The sequence below is a fragment of the Siniperca chuatsi genome, linkage group LG4 (genome assembly GCF_020085105.1).
Source record: "Siniperca chuatsi isolate FFG_IHB_CAS linkage group LG4, ASM2008510v1, whole genome shotgun sequence".
NCBI lineage: Eukaryota > Metazoa > Chordata > Actinopteri > Centrarchiformes > Sinipercidae > Siniperca > Siniperca chuatsi.
In genome coordinates this window covers 214,462-229,252 of record NC_058045.1, presented here as the reverse complement: position 1 = coordinate 229,252, position 14,791 = coordinate 214,462, and the positions used below count along the sequence as shown (strand labels likewise).

The 14,791-nt window shown below is 41.9% G+C and overlaps 1 protein-coding gene across 4 annotated transcripts in view; it reads left to right on the top strand.

Moving 5' to 3' along the window:
• LOC122874251 (A-kinase anchor protein 13-like) overlaps nucleotides 1-14,791 on the top strand; it is a 153,654-nt gene that overhangs the window by 30,700 nt on the left and 108,163 nt on the right. For all 4 annotated transcript variants that reach the window (XM_044191852.1, XM_044191850.1, XM_044191851.1 and 1 more), the window contains exon 2: nucleotides 11,919-11,962. In XM_044191852.1, coding sequence (XP_044047787.1) covers nucleotides 11,930-11,962 — 33 coding nt within the window. In that variant the 5' untranslated portion in view covers nucleotides 11,919-11,929. The remainder of the gene's footprint in view (nucleotides 1-11,918; nucleotides 11,963-14,791) is intronic.

The window sequence follows — 14,791 nt, the reverse complement described above, 5'->3', positions numbered from 1 at the left end:
TCGGCTAAAATAAAGCCGATCAAAATCCGATCCTTTCTTTACTGAACTCTCCTTAATGGCGGCCGGGTCAACAGTGCAGCATGTCACTTCTTATGCGAGTGAATATTAGAGTGTGTGAATGTGAAAAATGATTTGGTGACTATGTGACACTTGGATTGACAATATACACATATTTGCTAAACTCCGACGGTAATCTGCTATCTCTCCTCTCTTATTAGCAAGCCTCAGTGTAGAAACATTCAGCTAACAGCCGTCCATGTTTTGCCGGCGCTGACGTTACTTTCGCCGGTTAAAATGACAAACGGCAGCCCATATCAGTCCCTAATCAACGGTAATTTCGCAAGTAACAGAACAGAAGAAAATGAAACTTGGCTGTTGTCAGGTTTGTGTGTCTGATTGTTATGAGGTAAAAGAAGCATCACTCTGTAACACCACGAGTGCTTTTGTAGTGTGAGTGTCTCACTCTTCTCTCTAGCTGATCACTCCACGTCAGTGTCAGGAGTCGCATTCCGCCAATTCAACTTTCATTCATATCATATCAATAATTGAAGCTGATCAGTTTGAACCAGGACTTTCAGTATTTGGATGAATAAGGTGGGCCAAATTTTGAAGGCTACAGCTATTATTTCAATGGGTCAGGCACATATTTGGTCAGCATTTAGGTAAATATAAGTCCCATCACACAGATGCACATATTACAGCATATCAGCATTGATTGGGATTGATTGATAGGGACATGCCTAATCTGTACCAGTGATATCTCAGTCACCAACAAACATCAGAAAGGTAATGAATGATTTTGTTTTCAGCGCTCATATCAAAGCAGTCTTTACAAAAGGTGTCGCTAAAAGATGAAAAGAAAATAAACACAGGGAAATAAAATTATACCTGCAATTTAAACAAAAAGATCACACTACACAATCTATTCTACTAAAGTAATTCATCAAAAAACACCTTTTTTTGGGGTCCTTGTTTGGATAACGACAGTTAAGCAACAAACAGTAAGGAGTGGTTCAACGTGTAACAAAGATCCCTGGGTGGAATCGAACCAGGGATGTTGGGGACGCGTGGTATGCGTGTTAACCACTAGACTACAAGGACACCTCAAGTATTCAATCCAAATGAAGTTAGTAACGTGTATTTGATGGGTATTTTACAGATCACTGTAAACTCAGTTTTATTCCTAGAATCCATCTCGTACCATGCAGTAAATGTGCTGTAAAGCCAAAACAACGAGCTAAAAGACACTAAAAGGATCTCTAGAGCTGAGAGGAGCATAGGGTCTGTGATTATTCTCTGTGGGTTTGTCACTACAAGCCACACCTTTCACATTACACATAGACACCAGACCTCTACGGCTGCTCCTCATCTCTGCTCCAGGCTACATTAGCTGCTACTAGCATAACACACGGCAATCTCCCACCCAACTGTCGGCGATCAAGTTGCATTGTGGGTACTGTAGGTGCCAGGTTTTGAGTGGAAGAAGAATGTGTGGAATAAAAAAGATGATATCTGTGGTTCTGCTGCATCGATTCTGATCCTTTTTTTAAAGACTGTCCTCCGTGAGTCTTTTCTCTTATAGGCTTGATGTTTTTTTATTGGGCAGTTAATGTACATCAGTGCTGTGGACTTTTGGCTCCTTATATGTACAGATCTTGCCACACTTTACTGAATGATAATAATTAGCCTATATATGAATGAAAATGAAAGAGTCTGATATTAGACTACATTTTATTGCGAATATGCATTTCAGTGTAAGGAGAACAGGTGTGCAGGCGTGTTGAAGCGCTCTCTTCATGCTTTTAAGCTCCTGTGTCTCAGGCCATCTTAAGTGGCCTGCCTCTCATCTTGACACACTGGCTGCCCTGGAGTCTGCTTAGCTTCCACATGCAGATGCCAGCACACATAATAGCAGTTACACTGTTACATTCACACACACACACACACACACACACACACACACACATTTCAGATGGCCTGGCCTGTATTCTGTGTACATGTGTGTTAATGATTCCAGCAGCTTCCTGTAACGGGGCCGAGTTTAGCTGGTTTACGTTGCTTCTGGGGCCATGCATTTCATGATGGAACAGCTGAGACAGTGCTAATCACCTATTTATAACATCCAGGCCCTGATTGTATCTGGAAGGTCACTGTACAAACATTTCTTCACACCAGCACTTTTAGATAGTTGGAGGGATGGAGGCTGTGGAACAGTTACCTGAATGTCTTAATTCACAGCCTTTGCCTTCTCATGTGCCCAGTGCATTCTGCTAGTCTCAGGCATCTGACTACTGCTAGAATGTGATCTTGGTTTTAGGTCAGATTTAAAATAGAGGCCGACCAGTGCTGGAGTGCTTAAGCCTGTGCCGATATAGCCTGTGCAGTGACATATATAAATGTCACTGCACAAGTTATTTTAAATAGAAACTATTAACAAAAATGCTCAGTAATTTCCTCCAACAGCTGCTCGCTGTAGTTTTTATCAAACAAACAGAAATAGTGCATCTGTTGGGGACTATTTTCAGCGGCGGATGAATCCACATGTGGCACTCTAGTGAGTATTTGGGGCAGCAGGACGGTGTGTGTGGGACTGAATCCTTTACCTCATCATATGTGGCCTTGCGTGAGGTTATGTTTGTGAGGATAGAATCTGAAAGTCTTTCTTTTGTCTCATGTCCTCTCTTTCTCTCACTTTTCTTACTTTCTAAGTGGAAAATTCCAAATCCCAAGAGGCTGAGAAGTCAGGAAAGTAATCCTGAAGGTGTTTTGGCACAGGGCAGGATCCCTGGCATTTAAGAACAGCATTTAAGAAACCAAGCAGATGCACACATCTCTGGATTTAAAGAGCTGTGTCCATATGTCTTGACTGATGAAGTGATTGCAGTATGTATTATACAATATACAGGGTTTGGTTGTGAATATTTCACAGCTCTAGTTTCCACCTCTCCTCCACCGCCTTCAGCGTCTGATTGTTCTTGTTTGAACCTCTCCTGCCTATATTTAGACCAGCTGAAGCCAGATTTATAAAAAGACATGATGAAACGTTTTCCTCTCTGAACACTAAATTCAGAAGGGTCTCTTCACTGCCAGCTCTCGATACAGAAGCAGAGGTGATAAAGCTATTTATGCTGTCTACAGTATGTGTCTGTGAAGGCCATAACATAGGATTCACATTGTTTTCATCCTCATCAAACCATTCAGTGAACTTTCATGACCTGTATGGAAGAGTCTGCATTCAGTATGTTTCGCCACTCATTGATTCCTTTTTCTATCCCTCTCTCTTTCTCTCTCTCTCTGCTTTTTTTAAATTGTTTTTTCAAAGATCTTTTTTGGGCATTTCTGCTTTATTTGACATTGATAGTAGAGAGAGACAGGAAATGCAGGGTAGAGAGGGGATGACATGCAGCAAAGGGCCCGGGCTGCTGCTCAGGACTTAGCCTTGATACGTGGCACGCACTATACCAGGTGAGCTACCGGGGCGCCCACCATGTATCAAGGTTGAGTTCCTTTGCTACATGTCATCCCCTGTCTCTCCCCTGCATTGCCTGCCTCTCTCTACTGTCACTGTCAATAAAGCTAAATGCCAAAAAAAAGTACATGTTATGCGCTCTACCAGGTGCTTTTAATACACACGTGACTGCTTTGTTTACTGCCCTCTGTGAGTGCGTCCGTGTTCTGTAGAAGCTGTCGCTAGAAGGGAGCTTTGGAAAAAGATTGATCTCAAATGAACCCCTGCTGTGGGATGAGAGGGTGGGTGGTCTAAGTAGCAGACACATACACACATGCATGCACACACACATACACACACAACACATACATACATTTCACTGGGGGGTGAGGATTATCTCTACAGCCAGACAGACAGATGGGCAAGAGGATCTGATGCTGTACACTTGAGTCATCTTAATGGCTCATGTTTAATGTCCTTTGATGACTGAACCACCTGAAGCTAAGTCTCTATTCACAAGCTGTCTCCTTCCAAGTCTGTATTTCAAGACCAAATGTGTAAGTAAGTAAAATTTCATTTATATAGCACCTTTTAAAACAAAGTTACAAAGTGCTGCACAGGATATAGATACACCAAAATAAATAGCATACATACATTATATGGCAATATACAGAACAATTAATTAAAGCTCCGTTGGAGGGAAGGCAAGTTGGTATGAATGGGTTTTGAGAAGTTTTTTAAAGCAGTTTACAGACTCAGCTGTGTGTGGGATCTGTGGCTGGTTTTGGTTAACAGCCTGGTTGCAGCGTTTCACATGAGTTGCAGACGGGACAGGGCTGCTTGGGTGAAACAGTAGAAAAGAGCATTGCAGTAGTCGAGACGTGAAAAAATTTGGCTTTAGATCTCTGGTTGACAGCATTGGTTTGATTTTTACAATGTTCCGGAGTTGGAAGATTTGCAGAAGTTTGTTTATGTGAGAGTCAAAGTTCAGGTTTTGGTTACAGATTACACCCAGGTTTCTTGAGGAGGGTTTAACATTGGTGGCCAGAGGGCCCATATAGGGACTCACATCAGACACAAACTTGTTAGGACCGATAAGGAGAACCTCGGTTTTGTCAGGATTTAGTTGAAGGAAGTTGAATGACATTGATTCCTTAACAGCAGTCAGACAGTCATGAACGTTACCAATATTACTCAGATCATGTGGCTTAACTGAAAAATGCAGCTGCATGTCGTGGGAGCATAGCAGTGGTGGGAGATGCAATTGAACTGGCTAACCAGGTTGCCCAGAGGTAACATGTAGAGCGAAAAAGGATGGGACCAAGGATTGAACCCTGCGGAACTCCACATAGTATTACAGCGCAGTTGAGGACACAGTTGTCTACGACGACCTATCTTTGTCAAGCGGGGCGAGAGCCAGTTGAGAGCAGAGCCCGAGATACCAACCTACTTATTTAGACGTTCAACCAGGATGGAGTGATCAATTGTATTGAAAGCAGTTAAGTCAAGCAGGACCAGGATAGAGTAGAGATATCATTAGTCACCCTTAGCAGTGCTGTTTCTGTACTATGTCAGTGGAGAAAGCTGGATTGGAATTTATTGAAAATGTTGTGTGTTTCGGTGACCTCAAGGAGCTGCTGTTCAACAATTTTTTTGGAAATGAATGGTAGTTTCGAAATAGGTCTGTAGTTATTTGGTTGGATTGCTTTAAGTGCGGACTTTTTAAAAATAGGATGGACGCTTGCCATCTTAAAGCCATTGGGAACACAGCCAGAAGTGAGAGAGAGATTGATAATGGAACGTAGGCCAGGGCCCAAGGTAGGCAAGACCTCTTTAAGGAATTTGGGGGGGATTACAATTAAAGTGCAAGAGGACAGGCGCATATAGGATACAGTGTCATCAATCAGTCAAGGAGTCCTATTGATGGTAAATGCTGGCTTCTTTTGTATAGAGAACGCAAACAGTATATCATTTGATTTCCTGAGTATCCATTACATGCTGCTCTCTTCGTAAAAGCTACTTTAAGGCAGCACTTGTCAAGTCACAAAGGTGGTAAATATGACATGACCATGTTGGATGGTCATTGATAATTGGTAAATACATCATATGAACTGTTGTTAGCAGCATAGAAAGTTATCACTTTAGTAGTCTCACTTGTACAGTCCAATGCTACGCAATATTTCAGTCAAATTTATAATGTCCAGTTTTAGCCAGGTCTGTCTGTTGGTCAGTCCACCACTGTGGTCCGCACTGAAATATTCATATGATGTATCCTGATGACTTTGGTGATTCCTGTCCTCTACTCTAGCACCACCAGCAGGTCAAAGTTTCTACTTTTAAAGTGAAATATTTCAACATACTTGGTACAAAATTGATTATAATCTTTGTACGGACATCATAGTTCTCAGAGGATGATTCCTAATGACTTTGAAGGTTCACTGACTCTTTCTTTAGCGCCACCATGAGGTTGACATGTCTAGTTTTAAGTTCCACCTCGGTAGATTGAAATCTTTTATGAGGAGGAGCACAGGACCTTTGAAACTGCAGCATTGAAGCAGGTGTGAAGGACATCTGTTAGAAATGTGGCCTTGACCTGCAGAGGCTTATATGTCTTCCATCATACAGATAACAATGAGATAGGGAGGGCTAGCAGGTTAGAGGAATTTGTGGGAGAGAATGAGCTAGCATGTGCATAGCAAAGCATAAGATAAAGATAAGGCTGATGCAGGTGATGCCTCCTGCCTATTTGATAATAATATTGTGTGTTGCCTGATGTCCTGCTGCTATCTCTTCTTACAGTTTGACTGTGTTCATGATTTGAACAGATTCTCTCTTAATCTTTGTGATATAACCTGATTTCAAAATTTATCAGGATTTTCAAACTCCTTAAATGTGAGCCAGGCCTCAGTGACTAGTCAAACCAGAAAGTGGCATAGCAAAATTCATTAGTATGTTCCTGGGAAATATGTGGTGCCATCCTGACAATAAGTTCACGCAGTTCATTCAATTGAGCGTATTTGTACCATCCACTCCATTTGTGGAGTAGTTTATTCTCAAAATTGAATGATACGACACAGAAAATATGATAGCTTCCTCCATTATAGACCCTCCGGTTCTCCCTGTTCCCTGAAAGTTCAGAAGGGTCAGGAGGGTTTGTAATGGGTCGCCTTTCTGAATTCACCAAAGGTGAACTCTGCTGTCTGAGATACTTAACCTCCGCGAGTGAATCTACTGATCACTGGAATTTCATAGAAATAAAATGACTTTCGTCCAAACTTTTTCTGGTTAATTGAGGGTTTCAACCCCTCATTTACGCCAAAACAGACATGGACAGCCTACCACATACATTTCTGTACTTACTAGATTGGGTGTTTGTGTATACAGACATGTTCCACACATGTCTAGCCATGTACAGTCTGCATTGTCTTTAATTATGGGTGGTGTGCAAATATCCACACAGGGGTCACCCAGAGCCTCATATGCATGAGCAAATAACAACATTGACATCAATCGGGCCATTGTGGACCATTGAATAAGCAGGCGAAAAGTATAAAGTGCACTTTAAGGTTCATTTATTCATTCAACTTTTGTTTATACAGGGTGATCCAATGAGACCAGTTCACTACAAATAAAGGATAACATAGAAAACCAACATTAAATCAAATCTGAACACATCGATATGGGAATGGTTCTGGCACACCTAAAGGTCTTCCTCCCATCCACACTGGACCCATACCAGTTTACCTACCACAGCAATAGGAACACAGAGGGTGCAGTCTCCATGGCACTGCACTCTGTTCTCACACACTTGGACAATAATAATAATAATACACGAATGCTGTTTGTTGACTTCAGCTCTGCATTCAACACTGTCATCCCTTCCAAGTTAATCACCAAACTTGGGAACCTGGGCATTAACACGTCCATTTGCAATTTGATTATGGACTTCCTGACAAACAGACCTCAGCTTGTTAGGTCAAGCCACAACTGCTCCACCACCATCACACTCAACACTGGCGTACCACAGGGCTGTGTGCTGAGCCCCTTCCTCTACTTCCTCCTCACACTCGACTGCAGGCCTGCGCATGGATCTAATGCCATCATCAAGTTTGCAGACGATACTACGGTGATTAATATTATAAAGAGTACGGTCTAGACCTACTCTATTGGAAAAGTGCCATGAGATAACTTCTGTTATGAATTGGCGCTATATAAATAAAATTGAATTGATTACTCTCATCAGCAACAACGATGAGACTGCCTACAGGTCCAGCACCTGGCCACATGGTGCTCAGACTAACTTGCTCCTTAACACCTCCAAGACAAAGGAGCTCATCGTGGACTTCAGGAAGGAGAGAGGAGGCACACATGACCCCATCCATGTTAACGGGATGGCTGTTGAGTGTGTCTCCAGCTTCAAGTTCCTGGGGACCCATAGTCCGGAGAACCTGTCCTGGACCCCCAACACCTCCTGCCTGGTCAAGAAGGCTCACCAGTGCCTCTTCTTCCTGAGGATACTGAAGCTCAGCTATCCTGGTGAACTTCTATTGCTACACAGTAGAGAGCATCCTAACCAACTGTGTCACAGTCTGGTATGGGAACTGCTCTGCTGCAGAGCACAAGGCACTGGAGCAGGTGGTGAAAACTGCCCAGTGCATCACAGGGACTCTGCTTCCAGCCATTGAGGACATCCAACCAGGTCTTTGCATTGTGCCCCCTCTCAAAACCTAACACGGCAGCGGCGGATGGCCGCCCACCATTGAGTCTGGTTCTGTCCAAGGTATCTGCCTCTTAAATGAAGTTTTTCCTTGCCACTGTCGCCAAATGCTTGCTCATGGTGGGATTTATTGGGTCTCTGTAATTAATATTATAAGTACGGTCTAGACCTGCTCTATAGGAAAAGTGCAATGAGATAACTTCTGTTGTGAATTGGCGCTATATAAATTGAATTGAATTGAATCCAGAGGAAACGCTGTCTGCGTTGAGCCCGCAGCATTCTTAAGGACTCCTCTCCCCGCCCAGAGACTGTTTTCTCCCCTGCCTTCCGGCAGGTACCTCTGGACAAGGACCAGCAGACTGAGAAACAGCTTTTTTCCCAGAGCTGTCTTCCTACTGGACTCTGCCCCCCACTGATTCCACTGTCCCCTCATATACCTTAACTTAAATGCTGCTATATTGATATTGTTTTTGCTACATGTACCACATGTTCATTTGCACTACCGGACTATTTATCTATACATACACTGCATCATTTGCACTCCAGTACTATGTACTGAATACTGCAATAACTCATCTACTGCACTGTTAACTATTTCCATAAATTGCACTACTTTATATTCATTGCATTGCTGTTCTGCCCAGTCCAATTCATTACTGTACATATCCATCAGTATACTTCTGTTTATAGTAATGCCATCTGTATATAATGTCCATAGTACGACTTGTAAATTGTAAACCAAGTTTTGAGCATTGTGCCTCCCTAACCCTATCCCCTTCCCCCAAACCCCTCACCTTTCTCTCTCTCTCTCTCTTTCTTGCCCCTGTTGCCAAATGCTTGCTCATGGTGGGATTTGGTGGGTCTCTGTAAATAATATTATAAAGAGTACAGTCTAGACCTGCTCTATAGGAAAAGCACAATGAGATAACCTCTGTTATGAATTGGTACTATATATAAATATATAAAATTTAATTGAATTGAAGTTAAAGATCTACACTTCACTCAGATCTAACCACTGCAGGTACATGAAGAGTCAGCAGAGGACTTTTTAACATTTTAAAGTGATCCAACTTTAATTCCTGATGATGTTTATTCTGCCTGAGTGGAGCAAAACATTTCAAGGCCTTTTTACCTTCAGCTCGGTTTTGAATTGTGAGGCCTCTAGAATGAGACCAGTAATGTGATCTAGTAACACAGTAAGTTTAAACTGTAGAAGAAATGCAAGATATACTGGCTGTTTCTTTAGAAGTGCTTTATAGATATAAACTAAGCACTGCAGGTCTCTTCTAACTGACAGTGTGATGTCAAGATCAGATTTAAGCTCAATGACATGAAACTAATGTTTGACTATTAAACCTCTTAAGTATTTCAAATCTTGTGAAATTGCTGTTAAGTAATAACTGTGTGTGTGTGTGTGCATGCGTGTAGGTGCAGGTGGGTGTTGTGCTTCACAGCCCACAGTACAGTTCATACACAAACTTATACAGTGAATGGAAGTCTTGGCATGACGTCATGGCTGCACTGATCTCACTGTTATAACATGCAAAGTGACAAAGGTTTTCTTACTGTAGTCTTTTCCACCAGACATTACAACTGTGTAAATACACCACGTAGACTTGTGTATGAGCGGCTCTAACAGGCATGTGTCTGTCTGCCTGTGTGTTGGAGTAAGCCTTTGTCTGCCTCTATCAGACACAATCAGACTGTGTGTGTGTGTGTGTGTGTGTGTGTGCGCATGCACTGTGAGGAAGGCTTGTTGTCTCCTGTGAGTGTGTGAGGAGGACTTGTAAGGCTCCTCTGTTTCCCTCTGACTTCCTGTTTCCTGCCCATGAATGAGCCAACCACATCACTGCATGTCGAAGAGCTGGGTGGTGACCTCGGCTCTGTCTTTCTGACATGTCTGTAATTAGAATGTGATGTGAACAGTGAGCCAGTCATACTCACTGCTGACTTCATGTACATGAATCTGTACATTCCTGATCAGAATTTCTGTTTGATTCCTCAGCAGCTTTGAACACACAGTCTTCAAGCTGTACTAAGGAATGAATCAGCTTCTTTAGCTCACACTTATCACTTACTGACATGAACTGTCCTGACATCTCTAACTAAAGATTGTTTTTATTTGACATAAACAGAGAAATAGAGCCGACCACTGTCATAACGCAGCTGTTGTACAGTCATAACACTAACACTACTACTGCTACTGACAATAATAAACTTTATATAGCACTTATAAAGTAGAGCACTAAATCACACGATAGACCACAGCATAAGAAGAAAAACACAGGAGGAAGACAAAAAAGAAAAGATGGTGACTGTTGTATTCTTCTCAGACAGATTAATGCGTAAAGAAAATGTGCACAGGTGTAAATAATCAAATGAATGATGGCTGAATTCCATTCAGCTGCTTCACTTTCAGGGTCCTGGTATTGATCATGCTGGATCACTGTTGCAATGTCATGGCTTAGTGGGACACTTGAATAGAACAGCGCCATTGTTAATGTTATTAGTAACACCTGTGTCCAAATGTGCTAGGAAGAAGGCCGGGGGGGGAGAGAGAGAGGGGGAGAGAGAGGGGGAGAGAGAGAGGGAGAGAGAGAGAGAGAGAGGGAGAGAGAGAGGGAGATCACAGTTGTATCTCTCTCTCAGTTTCGGCCCTCCGTTCACACAAACGGCATGTTTGTCACCTGGAAAGTGGATACTGTGCATCTTAAAGTGCTGGCTGGGTGTTTAGTGTGTCGGGGGTCAGTCAGCGGCTGTGTGACATCACTGTTATGAGGACAACTTTAACCCTTTCTGGGATCTCCTGTTTAAATGCTGATATAGCCAATCACAATTTATGATGTGATCGGGAGCAGTGCAGCTTGAGAATGACTGCTGGTTAACGTAGTATTTATGAGCAGCGATGTTCCAGCCTCTGACAACAGAACAATCTGTAAATGAGAACAACTACGGTGAATGGTGAATTCAGCTGCATTAAAACACGGAGAGAGCGATCGCAGAGAGCAGTCGGAGACTGAACTCTGGTTTAACACTCGGCAGAGTGCCAGCTGTGTCTCTCGCTGCTGACCAGATATTGGCTGTGATCAGCAGTTTGGTTTGCCAACTGAAAAAAGGACAACGAAGAAGAGATTTGAATCGTTTTGCCATTTCAGTGTGGACAGAGACTTTTGTGAAAACGATATAGACGCCTTGTTTTCACACAAACAGTTTTTTTTAAATGACTGTTTAGTCTGTTCGGACGCACACGCCCACATTAAAAGGTTTGGCTACACTGACACCAGTAAAACAAGTAGATATGTTTGACAGCTGAATAGCCCGGCATCAACTACAGCTAACCTGTATTTCAGGCTTCCAGTGTTTAGTGTTTCTGTGGAAAGAGGAGTGTCAGTATGAAACTGTGTCAGGAGGGTTTGGATAGCCTCTTTTCATCTGGGTGCCTGTCAAATGTTGCTGCTGCAGATGCAAAGACTGTTGTTTTTTGTTTTTTGTTTTTAATTGTCCTATTGTATATGTATTAAAAAGTGAATAAATGACTAGAATTTATTGGGATGTTTAATTCATTGTATTGCATTGAGGCGTATTTAGTATTTCCCTTCTTTGTGTTCCTGTTTTCTTGCTCCAGCATTGAAGAGCATTCATTCTAACCAACACTGCTAAGTTCATTTATTGTGATAATGACTCAGTTTTGAACATTTTATCTCCTGTAGAATGAATGCTCACATCTCCGTCTCCCTGTGTCTTTTCTTCTAGAGTCCAGCGCCATGAAACTGAATCCCCAACAAGCTCCACTCTATGTAAGTCTCTATCGTTATCACACAGCATCACCATGAGCTGTATTTTCCCAGTCAAACACTGCAATGTGGATTTTATCTCATTGTAGTTAAAGTTGGTGATATTTAGCTGCACTGCTGCCTTTTCAGTTCAGATGATGGCCTCCTGCAGGGTGGGAACACATAACTATCATAATCATTGTTTCATTCTGTCGGGATTTACAATGGTTAAAGGCACACCAAACTGCGTCGGTGCAATCAGTTAATTATGGCACATCAGAATTATCAAAGATAGTCATAAATAACTTGAATGAATAAAGTCCTCGGGGGCACCACTCTTCTTAAAGAAGATAAATTATAGCCAATTAATTGATTGAGTCTCATAAAATACATTAAACTATCAATTTGGAATTCTGATTAATAATTAAATTAATAACTAGCCAGAATTACTATCAACAGCTAGTCGGTTGAAGGATTTGGAGTTCAACATAGAAGAGGTTGGCAAATTACTCACTCTTGTGCAACTAAAGAAACCAGCATAATTATACACAAGCATTTATTAAAGATAATGAAATCAAAAACACACAATATGAAGACTAACTCTAAATACACTAAACTACAGAACAAAGTGTGTGTGTGTGTGTGTGTGTGTGTGTGTGTGTGGGGGGTGTAAAGGGTCATGGAGGACAAGACACACGTACATACACTTGTGTGATTATTTCCTAAAAGTCCCACATGTGTGTATGTATATGCATCTGTGTGTGATTAGTACAACTCTTAACCCGGGGTGTATACCAGAAAGCAGGTTTAGTGAAAACTGAGTTTGTTAACCCTGAGATGAGGGAAACTCTGGGTTTTCAGTTCCAGAAAGAGAGTTAACTTAAACTCTGAGTCAGTTACCGTGGTAACAGTTACCATGGTAACTGACTCGGTGAACCTAACCTGCTCGCCGGCAGGCTTTCTACAACAAACCCTGAGTTTCTCTGTGTCTCCTCCTCTCACAGAGCAGACGGGCTGTTTCATTTCCTCACTCAGTCAGTCCGTATCAAAGTGCTATCACAGCGCATTAGTTAGCGGAGGTTTCCTGTCAGAATCTAAATCCTGGTTGAATATTAGTTTGTTGCTCAGGACTGTCTGAATTTACAACTTTTATGTGCTGTCAGTCATTTATTTGAACAGTGGTTTTCGCCCTCACATTCAAATATTCCACAGCATCAGTTAATAAAACCTCTGCATGTGCTTCTGTTTTTATAACACTGACTCTGAGCTCACAAGACAGCTGCCTGTATTTTATATGGAGGTATTTTAATGCCAGCACAAATAGAATGTGAATTTAATAGTTTTGAATTTGAAATATTCAAACTGAATATTGTATGCTAAATTTGAAATTGTATTTCACAGATTGAAATTGAATCTAATGGTTTGAAATTGAATTTACCTTGTATTGCTTTCATCTTAGTATTCAACTGAGAGACATTTCTGTAGCGATCCAAATTCAGTTCGGAATTCAGTTTTCTAATTCACACTTGATCCTACATCAGGGTGATAAGAACTACATAAAATGACAGAAACCATCTTTGGAAAAAATGTATTTGACATGGAGGGGGCGGGGTTTCTGACCTATACTGCAGCCAGCCACCAGGGGGCGATTGAGATGTTTTGGCTTCACTTTTGGGGAGCTGTCATGTCATCCATCTTTATATACAATCAATGGTTGGGCGTCTGCATGTTGTACTAATCACAAACAGACACACACACACATACACACTTGTGGGACTAGTAAATAATCACACGAGCATATGTACATGCGTCTTATCCTCTGTGACCCTTTACACCCCCCATAGTGTGTGTGTGTGTGTTTTGCATCAGAATCAGAAATATTTTATTGATCCCTGAGGGGAAACTCTTTCATTACAGCTGCTCATTATCACGTCAATGCACACTTGAGAATAGAAGGAATAGAAGTACCAAGCAAATCAAAATATAATATGCTATAATACAGGTAAGATAAATTAAGTACAAAGTGGATATAAGTATAAAAGCTAAAATAAGTGTAAGTACCAAAGTGGATTTAGAGCTTGATAAATATGTACAGTATAATACAATGTAATAAGTAATAAGTAATAGTGCAATAATGACTACTGTCAAGTTAAGTGTAGCTTATTAAGATGATTAAGAGATGGTGGATATTGCATAGCAGTAATAGAATTGCACAGTAGTATTAAACAGAGAATATTGCACAATTATTTCAAGTATTGCAGAGATGTTAATGATCAATGTCCAGTTTATTGACTTCGGGTCATACAGACTGACACTTAGAGGGAGGAGTTAAAGAGTCTGATGGCCACAGGCAGGAATGACTTCCTGTGGCGCTCTGTGGTGCATTTTGAGGGGATGAGTCTTTCACTGAAGGTGCTCCTTTGTTTGACCAGCACGTCAGTTCCACCCCCACAATGTCACTGGCCTTATGGATCAGTTTGTTGAGCCTTTTAGCATCCGCTACCCTCTACCTGCTGCCCCAGCATGCAATAGCATACAGGATAGCACTGGCCACCACAGACTCATAAAACATCCTCAGCATTGTCTGGCAGATGTTGAAGGACCTCAGCCTCCTCAGAAAATAGAGGCGGCTCTAGCCCTTCCTGTAAAGAGCTTGAGAGTTCTCAGCCCAGTCCAGTTTATTGTCCATGTTTACTCCCAGGTACTTGTAATCCTCTACAATATCCAAACTGACCCCCTGGATGGAAACCGGGGTCACTGGTGCCTTGGCCCTTTGTAGGTCTACAACCAGCTCCTTAGACTTTGTCGCATTGAGCTGCAGATGGTCCTGCTCACACCCTGAGACAAAGTTCC